This window comes from Saccopteryx bilineata, chromosome 3, assembly GCF_036850765.1.
Source record: "Saccopteryx bilineata isolate mSacBil1 chromosome 3, mSacBil1_pri_phased_curated, whole genome shotgun sequence".
Classification (NCBI taxonomy): Eukaryota; Metazoa; Chordata; class Mammalia; order Chiroptera; family Emballonuridae; genus Saccopteryx; species Saccopteryx bilineata.
The window spans coordinates 160192585-160208379 of NC_089492.1; the positions used below are offsets into that span (position 1 = coordinate 160192585).

At 44.9% G+C, this 15795-nt stretch overlaps 1 protein-coding gene across 4 annotated transcripts in view; it reads right to left on the reverse strand.

Moving 5' to 3' along the window:
• The window catches only part of PRUNE1 (prune exopolyphosphatase 1), a 37663-nt gene that overhangs the window by 19088 nt on the left and 2780 nt on the right, over positions 1-15795 (reverse strand). For 3 of the 4 annotated variants that reach the window (XM_066268001.1, XM_066268003.1, XM_066267999.1), the window contains 2 exons: positions 7275-7367; positions 2859-3061 (listed from right to left, as the gene is read on the reverse strand). In XM_066268001.1, the coding sequence (XP_066124098.1) occupies positions 2859-3061; positions 7275-7313 (242 nt within the window). In that variant the 5' untranslated portion in view covers positions 7314-7367. The remainder of the gene's footprint in view (positions 1-2858; positions 3062-7274; positions 7368-15795) is intronic. The other variant, XM_066268002.1, reaches the window with a different exon arrangement.

Below are 15795 nucleotides of genomic sequence, written 5' to 3' on the forward strand. Positions count from 1 at the left end.
AGAGGGATAGACAGGGACAGACGGACAGGAACAGAGAGAGATGAGAAGCATCAATCATTAGTTTTTCATTCTGACACCTTAGTTGTTCATTGATTGCTTTCTCATATGTGCCTTGACCGTGGGGCTACAGTAGACCGAGTAACCCCTTGCTCAAGCCTGCGACTTTGGGTCCAAGCTGGTGAACTTTGCTCAAACCAGATGAGCTCGCGCTCAAGCTGGCGAACTTGGGGTCTGGAACCTGGGTCCTCCGCATCCCAGTACAATGCTCTATCCACTGCACCACCGCCTGGTCAGGCTGCCATAAAATCTTTAAAAATGCCTGACCTATGGTGGTGCAGTGGATGAAGCACTGACCTAGAATGCTGAGGTGATGGTTTAAAACCCCAGGCTTGCCTGATCAGGAGGTGGCGCAGTGGATAGAGCATCGGACCGGGATGCAGAAGTACCCAGGTTCGAGACCCTGAGGTCACCAGCTTGAGCGCAGGCTCATCTGGTATGAGCAAAAAAGCTCACCATGGCTCTGGCCGGTTGGCTCAGTGGTAGAGCGTCGGCCTGGCGTGTGGGAGACCTGGGTTCAATTCCCGGCCAGGGTACATAGGAGAAGTGCCCATTTGCTTCTCCACTCCGCCCCCCTCCTTCCTCTCTCTCTTTCTCTTCCCCTCCCACAGCCAAGGCTCCATTGGAGCAAAAATGGCCCGGGTGCTGGGGATGGCTCCTTGGCCTCTGCCCCAGGCGCTAGAGTGGCTCTGGTCGCGGCAGAGCGACGCCCTGGAGGGGCAGAGCATCGCCCCCTGGTGGGCAGAGCGTAGCCCCTGGTGGGCGTGCCGGGTGGATCCCCGTCGGGCGCATGTGGGAGTCTGTCTGACTGTCTCTCCCTGTTTCCAGCTTCAGAAAAATAGAAAAAAACCCAAAAACAAAACAAAACAAAAAAACTCACCAGCTTGGACTGAAGGTTGCTGGCTTCAGCAAGGGGTTACTCGGTCTGCTGAAGGCCCACGGTCAAGGCACATATGAGAAGGCAATCAATGAACAACTAAGGTGTCGCAACAAAAAACTAATGATTGATGCTTCTCATCTCTCTCCGTTCCTGTCTGTCTGTCCCTATCTATCCCTCTCTCTGACTCTCGCGCCATCTCTGAAAAAATAAAAAATAAATAAATAAAAATTTAAACCCCAGGCCTGACCAGGCGGTGGCGCAGTGGATAGAGCATCAGACTGGGATGCGGAAGGACCCAGGTTCGAGACCCCACGGTCGCCAGCTTGAGCACGGGCTCATCTGGTTTGAGCAAAAGGCTCACTGGCTGGCCCCGGCCGGTTGGCTCAGTGGTAGAGCTTTGGCCTGGCGTGCAGAGGTCCCGGGTACCATTCCCGGCCAGGGCACACAGGAGAAGAGCCCATCTGCTTCTCCACCCCTCCCCCTCTCCTTCCTCTCTGTCTCTCTCTTCCCCTCCCGCAGCCGAGGCTCCATTGGAGCAAAGATGGCCCTGGCCATCTGCCCCAGGTGCTAGAGTGGCTCTGGTCGCAACAGAACGACGCCTCAGAGGGGCAGAGCATCGCCCCCTGGTGGGCATGCCGGGTGGATCCCGGTCAGGTGCATGTGGGAGTCTGTCTGTCTCTCCCCGTTTCTAGCTTCAGAAAAATACAAAAAAAAAAGGCTCACTGGCTTAGACCCAAGGGCGCTGGCTCCAGCAAGGGGTTGCTTGGTCTGCTGAAGGCCCATGGTCAAGGCACATATGAGAAAGCAATCAATGAACAGCTAAGAAGTCCCAACGCGCAACGAGAAACTAATGATTGATGCTTCTCATCTCTCTCCGTTCCTGTCTGTCTGTCCCTGTCTATCTCTGCCTCTCTAAAAAAAAAAAAAAAAATTTAAACCCTAGGCTTGTCTAGTCACGGAATATATGGGAAGCAACTGTGGGTTGATTGATGCTTTCTGCTCTTCCCTACACCTTTGTCTCTCTCTCTCCTTTCTATAAAGTCAATAAATAAAATCTCTAAAAAAAATTAAAATAAAAACAATCAAGATGATTTTAGCTTTGAAAAATGTTACTAGCCCTGGATGGATAACTCAGTTGGCTAGAGCACCATCTCTCAGCACAGAGGTTGCCAGTTAGATCCCTGGTCAGGGCACATACAGGAACAGACACAGACTGATGTTCCTGTTCCTCTCTCATTCCCTTCCTCTCTAAAATCAATATAATAAACATTAAAAAAAGAAAGAAGAAAGAAAGAAAGATACAGCCCTAGCTGGTTGGCTCAGCGGTAGAGTGTCGGCCTGGCGTGCGGGGGACCCGGGTTCGATTCCCGGCCAGGGCACATAGGAAAAGAGCCCATTTGCTTCTCCACCACCCCCCCTCCTTCCTCTCTGTCTCTCTCTTCCCCTCCCGCAGCCAAGGCTCCACTGGAGCAAAGATGGCCCAGGCGCTGGGGATGGCTCCTTGGCCTCTGCCCCAGGCGCTAGAGTGGCTCTGGTCGCGGCAGAGCGACGCCCCCTGGTGGGCAGAGCATCGCCCCTGGTGGGCGTGCCAGGTGGATCCCAGTGGGGCGCATGCGGGAGTCTGTCTGACTGTCTCTCCCCGTTTCCAGCTTCAGGGAAAAAAAAAAAAAAAGATACAAAAGGCACATTTAAATGATTTCTGAGCTATCCTTTAGTTTGAAATCTCCAAGTTTCTATTTCTTATTATTACTTGCAAAACTAGAGAAGTGACAATATTTTCTACATGTGATACGACTCATTCAATTATGATTAGCCTGTGAGATTCTCAAGAGCAAAAATTCAATTCTCCTGTCTTTATATCTCACTCAACAGAACCCAACATGGCACATGATAAGTATCAGCTTAACTTACTTCAACCTACCTGGGTAAGACATGATGGTCAACAAGGATAAGAGTGAGCTGGCCAGCCTGGTGCAATGCATGGAGGTCAATCTCATCCCGGAAAATTAAGAGGGACTCTGGAATGTGAATCTTCTGAAGGAAGAAGACACTGTCACCTCGTAGAGGTAGCTCAGAACGTTTTATATTTAAAACTGGCACAAAGACATCTCCAGCCTGAGTTGTCTGGAATGGAAAGTGAAAAAAAGGTATGGCAATGTTTTGAAACAGGAAAAATAATAAAACTATTGGGGCAAGGGGAGACATGATTTTGGGTGAGTTCTCAAAGCCACAATTACCCAGACAATAAAAATAAAAAGATAACTCTTGCCCTCCCTCATTCTTAGCAATAACATGAAGGTCAGCAAGATAACGCATATGAAAGACCTAGTTCTAGATCAGTGTTTCCCAACCTTTTTTGTGCCGTGCCCCACCTTAACCTTTCTAAAATTTTTATGTCCCCCCCTATGTAACATACATAATTTTTAACATTAAAAAATTGATTTGTTCACTTAATAAACATAAATGATAGGTTCTAGGAAGAAATCACTATGAAATTGTTAACAAAACACAGTAAGTAAAATTTCAAAACATATAATGAAAAACAGAAATTTAAATTCAAATAATTTTAATACAGATTTTTCTATATTAATTTATTATTTTAATTTAGTGTGATCCTTGCGCTTGATGCTTGCTGCACAGAGATTTTATATTAGGTTCCAATTTGGTTAGCTTTAGTCTCAAGTCTCCACATTGTGTTATATCCAGCCGATTTCTTTTTTTTACCAGTAAATCATTTACAGCACTAAATCCACATTCAGCTAAAAATGAAGATGGAAACGGTAGCAATAGTTTTCTTGCACATTTGGTTGAATTTGGGTATTTGATTTCTGTTTCCTCACAAAGCCATGCCATCGCTCCTTTGATATTAAATAAAGCTTTAACTGACTCATCATTTTGCAATTCTGCGAGTTTTTCTTGATATTTCATATTTGATATACCAGACAAATCCACTAACATTGGCTGCATCATCCATGTTGGGAAATCAATTTGTTTTAAATCAGAAAATCTTTCTTTTATATCAGCCGACAGAATATTCAAATGATTGACAATAACAAGTAAAGCGGTATCAGTTACTTCACATTTTTGGAGCCAATGAAACTGTTTAAAGTTTTTGTTGTTAATATGTTTCTGACATAACTCAATATTGGTAATGAAACCAAATATCTTTGCTTTTGCATCGACAAGAGTTTTATTTGTTCCTTGAAGTTGCTTATTTAATATATTTAGTTTTTCAAAGATATCAGCTAAATAACTCACAAATGCTTTACCATCTATTGTTAACAGATACTTCATTTCAGGTTTGTCGCTTAAAAAATCACTAAGAGTATCAAACAGTTCCATAAATCTTTTCAAACAGTTTCCTTTAGATAGCCATCTTACTTCAGTATGAAGTAAAAGTCTCACATGGTCTTCATTTTGTTCTTCACAAAATAGCTTGAAAAGACACTCACATTTGGCACTAGCTTTAAAGCATTAACACACTTTATTACTGTATGTAATACTTCATTCAGAACAGGCGAGATGTTTTTAGCTACCAAGTTTTCCCTATGAATAACACAATGCACAAGAATCATTTCTGGATTCGCATCTTTCATCAATTTTAAGCAGCCATTTTTCTTGCCCATCATATTGGGAGCACCATCTGCAGCACAAGATGTTATATTTTTCATTGGTATATCATTGACATCTAAGTAGTTTTTTAGCTTATTATATATATCTTTGGAGGTAGTGGTGCTTTCTAATCTTTTACAGAACAACATTTCTTCAGCAAAATGTCCTTTATCAATATATCTTACTTAAGTTATCAATACTGCCTCACTGTCTCTCAAAGTTGATTCATCCATTTGCAAGGAGAATTTTCTTGTTTTCAGCTTTTCAATAAGTTGTTTTTCAATATCCTCACTCATTTCGTCTACTCTTCTGCTAACAGAATTGTTACTGAATGGCATAGCTTTTACATCTTTGTCATCTTTTTCAAGAACCATTTTAAGAAATGCTGATATTGACGGTTTTATTAAATTCTCTCCTATAGTGATTTTCTCCAGTTTTAGCGATGAATAAAGATATTTGATAACTAGCCTCAAGAACACGATTATTAGTTGAAGTATGAGCAGTAAATACACTTTAATGTTGTTCTTTTTTCAAAATTTTTCTTTAAAGTTTTAAAGTAACTCAAATCTGAATTAATATGAGCACTACGTTTTGCCTTCAAATGCGCCTCAAGACGACCTCGTTTCATTGATTCGTTGGTCAAGCATTGCTGGCATAAAAGACAAAAAGGAATCCACTCATCGTGAACAGCGGGTATGAACCCAAATTTTAAATATTCCTCCAAATATTGATGAGTTTTTTTCTTGCTTGCACCACTCATTTTACTATGGGCTATAATAAAAATAAGATCAATTAAAAACTAATATTAAAATGTGTTAAAATATATTCAATGTGACATAGAGTAAACATATACTAAAAATTCATATTTATTTAAATGTATATAACACATTTGCTACACTACCACCGCAAATCAAAAGGTATCTATATTTTTCCCACTTGACAAAATTTTCTGGAAAGTTATGCTTCTAAAATTAAAATTGTCGTGCATGCACTATTATAGCCCCAATAATATTTATAAAATATTAGTGCTTTCTAGCCCCGATGCAAGAAGTACTTAATAAAGAGTTTAATATTGATAAAAATAAAATCAAATACTTACCAATTATATCTATACAATATATATGTATATTTATTAAATCAACGAGCTTTTACAACAGTTTTGACTGACACTTATTTCAAATTAACACCAACTGAGTGATGTGAAACACTACAGAAGTTGTGATGGGCCAATTAGGTGAGAATGACTGTGTTGTTTAGCGAGTTTTTAAAACGTCCGGGGTTCCCCGTGGCAGACGGCACGCTCCGCGGTGAACCCAGGACGAAGTTTATTTGACGACGCCAATCACCTAGTTGATATTTTGGTCTCGTCAAACGAAATTATACTTAATAATTATTTACCGCAAATATTTAAGAATTGCATTTTTTGTTAAATTTGGCACCGATATCTAGCATTGCGTTTAAATGGCCTGGGGCGAAAGAGTTAAAGTCGTGTGAGTCCATTTTCAAATTGCCCCCCTTAACTATCGAATTGCCCCCCTGTGGGGCGTGGGCCCCACGTTGGGAAACACCGTTCTAGATGCTGCAGAAAAAAGATTATGAGTCTTTTTTTTATATTTTTTTATTTTTTTATAAATTTATTTTATTTTATTTATTCATTTTAGAAAGGAGAGAGAAACAGAGAGAGAGAAGGGGGAGGAGCAGGAAGCATCAACTCCCATATGTGCCTTGACCAGGCAAGCCCAGGGTTTCAAACCGGCAACCTCAGCATTTCCAGGTTGATGCTTTATCCACTGCGCCACCACAGGTCAGGCCAAGATTATGAGTCTTTAAGAGCTGACCTGGAGGCCTCACCTGTGGTGGCGCAGTAGATAAAGCGTCGACCTGGAAATGCTGAGGTCGCCGGTTCAAAACTCTGGGCTTGCCTGGTCAAGGCACATATGGGAGTTGATGCTTCCTGCTCCTCCCCCCCCTTCTCTCTCTCTCTCTCTCTCTCTCTCTCTCTCTCTCTCTCCCCCCCTTCTCCTTTCTAAAATGAATAAATAAAAAAAATAAAAATTAAAAATTAAGAGCTGACCTGGACATGGAGGAATACACACTAGACCAGGGGTCCCCAAACTATGGCCTGCAGGCCGCATGCGGCCCCCTGAGGCCATTTATCCGGCCCCCTCCGCACTTCCAGAAGGGGCACCTCTTTCATTGGTGGTCAGTGAGAGGAGCACATTGACCATCTCATTAGTCAAAAGCAGGCCCATAGTTCCCATTGAAATACTGGTCAGTTTGTTGATTTAAATTTACTTGTTCTTTATTTTAAATATTGTATTTGTTCCCATTTTGTTAATACTTTAAAATAAGATATGTGCAGTGTGCATAGGGATTTGTTTATAGTTTATTTTTATTGTCCGGCCCTCCAACGGTCTGAGGGACAGTGAACTGGCCTCCTGTATAAAAAGTTTGGGGACCTCTGCACTAGACCATGGACACCCACAGCAACTCAATAATAAACTGTCTGAATATTGCTTTACGGTTTACAGATTCTTCAAAATACATTTACTCATTTCATCCTCACAGCAATACTGTAAATTATTTATGGCTTTATAGATGGTGACATGAGGCTCAGAAAAGTGAAGGGATTTAACTTACCCAAGACTAGGTGGTGTTAAGTAGCAGAGCTGAATCTTGAATCCAAATCTTTTCATTCTAAGAGATTCTGTTCCTAAGTACTCACCTTTGCCAGGTAAAAAGCCAAGGCAAGAGCAGACACCATGGAGTCCAAGTCACAGGCTTCATTTCCCAGCACAACATGCAGTGGTTGGGACTCCTGGAAGGAGAACAGGAACCTAGCAGAAGCATCTCTGCGTGTCCATTTACCTCGCACACACATAGGGTGTCACATGTCCTCACTGTGCTCACTGAGGAGGTAAGCAGGTTAATCTTATGGGTCCTCATCTTGTGAACAAGGACCTTGTTTTAGCAAAGCTTTGAGCATTCCATGCAGACCCAGGTAGTGGGAAAGTGGTCTTTCCTCTCTGCTACACTACTTCCTTGAATGTTAATTTACAAAAAAGCAGCAATAAATCATTTTGATTTCTGATGTTGCTTTGGGCACTTGAGAAGTCAAAGGCAGAGTATTTTGGGTAGCTGATGTATTCAATCCATGGTTTATTTTTTCCCATTTTCAAAAGAGGGAAAATAATCCTTTCCCTTCAAAAAATATCTACAGTAGTCTATTATCTAGTTGTCCATAACACTTCCCCTCCTCCAAGGAGCCTCCATGATAACCAGATATGACCCACTCTCACCTGAGAAACACACTTTCTCAGAAGGTCCAGCTTAAAACAAGCACAACTGCTGCTACTGCTACTGGAACTTTTATTTTTAATGCTTTGAAAAGTCCAGCTACTGCATAACCAGGCAGTGGCGCAGTGGATAGAGCGTCAGACTGGGATGCAGAGGACCCAGGTTCGAGACGCCGACGTCACCAGCTTGAGCGCAGGTTCATCTGGTTTGAGCAAAAAGCTCACCAGCTTGGACCCAAGGTCACTGGCTCAAGCAAGGGGTTACTCGGTCTGCTGTAGCCCCACGGTCAAGGCACATATGAGAAAGCAATCAATGAACAACTAAGGTGTCACAACAAAAAACTGATGATTGATGCTTCTCATCTCTCTCCGTTCCTGTCTGTCTGTCCCTATCTATTCCTCTCTCTACTCTCTCTCTGTCCCTGTAAAAAAAAATAAATAAATAAATGAAAGGATGAAAAGTCCAGCTACTGATAAAAACTGAGAGGGAGGGTTATTATTAACCTTGTTCCTCTGCATTTCCCCAGCTATCAGTTTTAAAATATATATATTGCTCACAAAAATTAGGGGATATTTCAAAATGAGTATGAAGCGATAAAATATCCCCTAATATTTTGTGAGCAGTGTATATTAAAACCTTCAGTGTGGTCCTGGTGGGATAGTTCAGTTAGTTAGAGCATTGTCTGGAAGCACAGAGGTTACTGGTTTGATCCCTGGTCAGGGCACGTACAGGAACAGATTGATGTCCCCCCCCCCCTTTCCTCTCTCTAAAATCAATAAAATAAACATTAAAAAAAAAAAAAAGACCTACAGTGCCACAATAGTACAGATGGAGGTTTGGTTTAGTTCTGAAACAGAATGTGCCACACACTGTTCTAATAGTTCTGTGTTCATGAACTAATCACAATCCTCAAAACAACCCAAAGAGGCAGGTACTTTAAGAATGACTTCAGGGCCCTGGCCGGTTGGCTCAGCGGTAGAGCGTCGGCCTAGCGTGCGGAGGACCCGGGTTCGATTTCCGGCCAGGGCACACAGGAGAAGCGTCCATTTGCTTCTCCACCCCTCCGCCGCGCTTTCCTCTCTGTCTCTCTCTTCCCCTCCCGCAGCCAAGGCTCCATTGGAGCAAAGATGGCCCGGGCGCTGGGCATGGCTCTGTGGCCTCTGCCTCAGGCGCTAGAGTGGCTCTGGTCGCAATATGGCGACGCCCAGGATGGGCAGAGCATCGCCCCCTGGGGGGCAGAGCACCGCCCCTGGTGGGCGTGCCGGGTGGATCCCGGTCCGGCGCATGCGGGAGTCTGTCTGACTGTCTCTCCCTGTTTCCAGCTTCAGAAAAATGAAAAAAAAAAAAAAAGAAAAAAAAAGAATGACTTCAGGCCTGATCTGTGGCACAGTGGATAGAGCCGCGACCTGGAAAGCTGAGGTCAACGGCTTGAAACCCTGGGCTTGCCTGGTCAAGGTACATTCGAGAAGCAGCTACTACAACGAGTTGTTGTTGATGCTTCCTGCTCCAACCCCTCTAAAAAAATTAATTAAAAAAATAAAAAAAGAATTATGACTTCAGTCTGACCAATGTGGCACAGCGGATAGAGTGCTGACCTAGGACACTTAGGTCCCAGGTTAGAAACTTCGAGGTCGCCAGCTTGAGTACAGGCTTACCACCTTGTCAAGGTCGCTGGCCTGAGCACGTGATCATCGTGATCCCACGATCGCTGACTTGAGTAAGGGGTCATTGGCTCGCCTGGATTCCCCTGGTCAATGCACATATGAGAAGCAATTCATGAACAACTAAAAAATACCATAACTACGAGTTGATGCTTCTCATCTCTCTCCCTTCCTGTCTCTCTTTTGCTTTAAAAAAAAAAAGTTATGACTTCATTCCAGGTCTGAGCATTCAGCAGGTGGAACGAGACCATAAAGTCTCCAATTCAGCCTAAGGCACAAGAATTCTCTTACTAGTTTGCTTTTGAACTTCTCTCTCAGCCTGCTTCTGAGAGATGAAGGTATAAGAGAAACTCAATGAGACATATTAGTAATAGCAGTTTCTTAATCTCATCACTATTGGCATTTGGACTGGATAATTCTTTTTTTTTTAATAGCCTAAGGCTTAGGTTTTTTTTAACAGTTTATTTATTTATTTATTTTAGAAAGGAGAGAGAGGGAGAGAAAGGGAGAGAGAGAAGAGAGAGAGAAACTGAGAGAGAGAAGGGGGAGGAGCAGGAAGCATCAACTCCCATATGTGCCTTGACCAGGCAAGCCCAGGGTTTTGAACCGGAGACCTCAGCATTTCCAGGTCGATGCTTTATCCACTGCACCACCACAGGTCAGGCGATAATTCTTTATTGTAGGGGCTCTCCTGTACCTTGTAGGATATATGGCAGCATCCTTGGATTCTACCCAACAGATGACCATAACGCCTCCAGTCATGACCCCAGACTTAAAAATGTCTCCAGACTTGCCAAATATTCCCTGGGGGGTAAAAAAATCACTCCTGGGTAAGAACTACTGGATTACTGGCTTCTTCAATTGGGGAAGATTTGCTAGACAGAAGAGTTTATTTTTTTATTAAAAAAAAAAGTTTGCCTGACCCGGTGGTGGCGCAGTGGATAGAGCGTCGGACTGGGATGCGGAAGGACCCAGGTTCGAGACCCCGAGGTCGCCAGCTTGAGCGCGGGCTCATCTGGCTTGAGCAAAGAGCTCACCAGCTTGGACCCAAGGTCGCTGGCTCCAACAGGGGGTTACTCGGTCTGCTGAAGGCCCACGGTCAAGGCACATGTGAGAAAGCAATCAATGAACAACTAAGAAGTCGCATCGCGCAACCAGAAACTGATGATTGATGCTTCTCATCTCTCTCCGTTCCTGTCTGTCTGCCCCTGTCTATCTCTGTCTCTGTAAAAAAAAAAAAAAAAAAAAAAAAAAAAAAGTTTATCCTTTGTATTGAACTTATTGGGGTGACACTGGTTAACAAAATTATAGAGGTTTTAGGCCCTGGCCGGTTGGCTCAGCGGTAGAGTGTTGGCCTGGCGTGCGGGGGACCCGGGTTCGATTCCCGGCCAGGGCACAAAGGAGAAGCGCCTATTTGCTTCTCCACCCCCCCCTTCCTCTTTGTCTCTCTCTTCCCCTCCCGCAGCCAAGGCTCCATTGGAGCAAAGATGGCCTGGGCGCTGGGGATGGCTCCTTGGCTTCTGCCCCAGGCGCTAGAGTGGCTCTGGTCGCGGCAGAGCAACGCTCCGGAGGGGCAGAGCATCACCCCCTGGTGGGCAGAGCATCGCACCTGGTGGGCGTGCCAGGTGGATCCCGGTCGGGTGCATGCGGGAGTCTGTCTGACTGTCTCTCCCCGTTTCCAGCTTCGGAAAAATACAAAAAAAAAAAAAAATTATAGAGGTTTTAGGTGCACAACTCTACAACACATCTGTACACTGCCAAGATGGAAGAGTTTATTTAGAAAAGCAGGAAATGGTGTTGGCCTGGCGTGTAGGAGTCCCGGGTTCGATTTCCCGCCAGGGCACACAGGAGAAGCGCCCATCCGCTTCTCCACCCCTCCCCCTCTCCTTCCTCTGTCTCTCTCTTACCCTCCCGCAGCCAAGGCTCCATTGGAGCAAAGTTGGCCTGGGCACTGAGGATGGCTCTGTGGCCTCTGCCTCAGGCGCTAGACTGGCTCTGGTCGTAACAGAGCAACACCTCAGATGGGCAGAGCATCGCCCCCTGGTGGGTGTGCTAGGTGGATCCTGGTTGGGCACATGCGGGAGTCTGTCTGATTGCCTTCCCATTTCCAACTTCAGAAAAATACAAAAAAATAAAAATAAATAAAAAGAAAAGAAAAGCAGAAAAGGGTTCTGAAGAACATAACAAGAAACAGTTATCAAATAATTCTTGGAAAAGAGAATCTAGTGAACCTAGAATCACCTCCCTCCCATCCTTACCCCCAGAAAGGGACAAGATTAGAAGAAGATTTTTGGTGATATAAAATTGCCTTTTCTCATAACTAGGTTCTTGTTTTTAAACCATCGTCTTTCCTACCTCCTATTCCCAACCCCAGAGAGAAGTACAAAAGGCAGGTTTTGTACTTCTGTTAAGATTTTGGTCTAAGGGCCTCTGAGGAAAGTCTGCCTGAGGTCCTCCTGTGCCTACTTCAACAGGGTGGCAGCCAAACCCATTCATACTGAACAGCATGGGAGATTCTTTTTGATATTAAACTCTTTCCCAACACAATATGAGAATTCTGGACCCAAGACCCTGGGCCTACTCCTCTGACTTGCAACTCCTCCTTCTGATACCAGAGAAGGCCCCTCTGTTTCCTGGATACCTAGTACTGCCCAGATGGCTGTGGACCAAAGTGACAACAAAGCACTTGAGGTAAGTGGCTGCTCAGATAGAGAACTTGCTCACTGAAGCAGTAAGGGGGGGCACAATGTTCTCTAGAGAGGACACTATACAAACACACACGGCCATATGGCCCTGAATCTAGAGCAAAAAGTAAGAGAAATAGAGGACAAAGGCAGAGGCACTGGGAGAGACCTAATCCTGGGCACAAAGACGTCCTTTCCAGAACTCACAGTAGTGCTGCTTCACCTTCCTGGCAGAGGAACCAGGCTCAGTCCGACCTCCAGCATCGACAGAAGGCTCGGCAGCAAAGCAGAAAGCAGGGACTAAACACAATCTCATAGCTGAGGTGAGGAGAAACGATTTCCAGAGGAAAGTGAATAACCAACACCTTGAGCTCAGCCAAGCTCAGACAGCAACCAAAAGGAACTAATATTTGGAACAGGAATGACCAAGGGAGGTGATGGCATTCCTCTCTCCTGTCAGCACCCACCACTCCCCCAGCCTGCCTGGTCTATTCACCACCTGAAAGAAAAACGAAAACCGTAACATGCACATTCCCAGCCCTGCCCTTCTCAGTATTTTTTCTGTTCTGTCTGGAATGCAGCAGAGCTGCTGTTTGTCAGACCACAGACCGGGGTGGAATCCCAGCTCTGCTTACTTGCTGTGGGAACTTAGCCTCCATAATCCTTATTTTTCTTTTCTTTTTATTGATTTGAGGGAGAGCGACAAGAACATCATTCTGTTCCTCTATGTGCCCTGACCAGGGATCAAACATACAACCCCTGAGCTTTGGGATGATGCTCTAACCAACTGAGGTATCTGGCCAGAGTCTCATTTTTCATTTAAATAATGAAGATAGCTTAACCAGGTGGTAGTGCAGTGGACAGAGCATCGGATTGGGATGCAGAAGACCCAGGTTCGAAATCCCAAGGTTACTGGCTTGAGTGCAGGCTCGCTGGCTTGAGTGTGGGATCATAGACATGATCCCATGGTCACTGGCTTGAGCAAGGGGTCACTAGCTCAGCTAGAGCCTCCGGGTCAAGGCACATATGAGAAAGTAATCAACGAACAACTAAGGTGCCGCAACAAAGAATTGATGTTTCTCATCTCTCTCCTTCCTGTCTGTTCCTATCTGTCCCTTTCTGTCTCTCTCACTACTACTACTACTACTAATAATAATAATAAAATGAAGATAATATTGTAACCAATTTCATGAAGTTGTTATGAGGATTCACTGAGACAGCACATAAGTGCCCACTTTGTAGTAGTAAAGGTGAGCTCCCATCCTGCTTCTCCTCTGCCTCTCCTCATACAGTCAAGCCCTACCCAGAGACCACCCCCACCCCCAAAGCCTTTCCCATTACCCAGGCTAGAGCAATCCCCTTCCTCTATACCTCCTGCTGCCAGCATTTGTGTCTCTCATATGGAACTTAACTTCTTCCTTAAGGAGCTCACTACCTGTTCATAGACACATATCCCAAGTCCTTGACATAGCTTACAAGGCCGGTGACCATCTACTTTGTTGTTAAAACTTTTTAAAATTTTTTTTTAATTTTTTATTTTTATTCATTTTAGAAAGGAGAGAGAGACAGAGAGAGACAGGGGGGAGGAGCTGAAAGCATCAACTCCCATATGTGCCTCGACCAGGCAAGCATAGGGTTTCGAACCGGCAACCTCAGCATTTCCAGGTCGACGCTTTATACACTGCGCCACCACAAGTCAGGCTTGAAACTTTTTTTAAACCAGGACACAATTTTGAGAAGAAAAAGGGGTTGCAATTAATAAACTAAGACTTTCCAGGGCAAAGCAGGTGTATGGCTGTCCAACATATAAAGCAACATTCTTCTCCATTTAGGAAAAGCATGTGCAACTCTTCACCCTCACCCCACCCCCACCAGCTGAAAGCACAAGCCAAACAGCCTCAGTTTTCTGACCATTGGGGTAAAGAGTTCAGAGCAAATATAGCTATACTTAGAGCATGAAGAAACCTAAGCTGCCAATAGAAGAAATACAACCTGAGAGCCACAATATAAACTTTGTTTCCTTAAAAACAAAAACAAAAATCTAGTACTTTAAATGACTATATCCTGACATCCTTTGTGGCCTCAGTTGGGAGAGAGGGGACAGGTTCCAGGGCTGACAAAGTAAACCACTTCTCTTCAGAAGCTAAATATGGTCTGATGCCTACTCTACAAAATAGGTAATATGGGAGGGGGCGCAGAAAGGAGATAGAGAAGCCACCCCAGCAGAGAAAATGGGATTAATACCCATACCAGGACTGTAAATTTCTAAGGTTCCTGCTTCATGCCTGAGCAGTGTAGACAACAGATTATCAGAAGGCCATGCTGGATGAACACCTAATCTTGAATGCAGCCCACCCTGAAGATGAGTCAGGATTTCTTTTATTTTTATTTTTTTTTTTTTCTTTTTTCTAAAGCTGGAAACAGGGAGAGACAGTCAGACAGACTCCCGCATGCGCCCGACCGGGATCCACCCGGCACGCCCACCAGGGGCGGTGCTCTGCCCCCCAGGGGGCGATGCTCTGCCCATCCTGGGCGTCGCCATATTGCGACCAGAGCCACTCTAGCGCCTGAGGCAGAGGCCACAGAGCCATGCCCAGCGCCCGGGCCATCTTTGCTCCAATGGAGCCTTGGCTGCGGGAGGGGAAGAGAGAGACAGAGAGGAAAGCGCGGCGGAGGGGTGGAGAAGCAAATGGGCGCTTCTCCTATGTGCCCTGGCCGGGAATCGAACCCGGGTCCTCCGCACGCTAGGCCGACGCTCTACCGCTGAGCCAACCGGCCAGGGCAGGATTTCTTTTAAATGGAACATCCCTGGCCCTGGCCAGTTGGCTCAGCAGTAGAGTGTTGGCCCAGCATGTGGATGTCCTGGGTCTGATTACTGGTCAGGGCACATAGAAATGACCATTTGTTTCTCCACCCCTTTCCCTTCTCTTTCTCTCTCTCCCCTCCTCCTGCAGCCATGGTTTGAGTAAGTTGGCCCTGGGTATTGAAGATGCCTCCATGGCCTCACCTCAGGCGCTGCCTTGTTTGCTGGAGCAGTGACTCCAGATGGGCAGAGCATTGCCCCATAGGGGGCTTTCTGGGTGGTTCCTTGTGGGGGCACATGTAGGAGTCTGTCTCTGCCTCCTCAACTCTCACTTAATAATAAAAAAATAAAAAATAAAAAAAAAAATGGAACATCTTACTATCACTGTGGCAGAGGCTATAGAAAATAGCCTCTGGTATGAATGCTAAAAATATGGTATCAACAAGAGGGCTATTTGGGTTATCCACATTACTATAGTGTGAAAAAGTCAAGCATTCACAATTTCCTAAAAGTTAAACTATAGTTTAATGGAAACATTCCAACTTAACAGCGTCTTTATTTATTTATTTATCTAAGTTTTTTTTTTTTTTTTTTTTTTAGAGAGGAGGGAGAGACAGAGAGCAGAGAGAGAGAGAGAGAGAGAGAGAAGAGACAGAGAGAGAGAAGGGAGGGAGGAGCTGGAAGCATCAACTCCCACATGTGCCTTGACCAGGCAAGCCCAGGGTTTCGAACTGGCGACCTCAGCATTTCCAGGTTGATGCCCCATCCACTGCACCACTACAGGTCAGGCTATTTAAGATT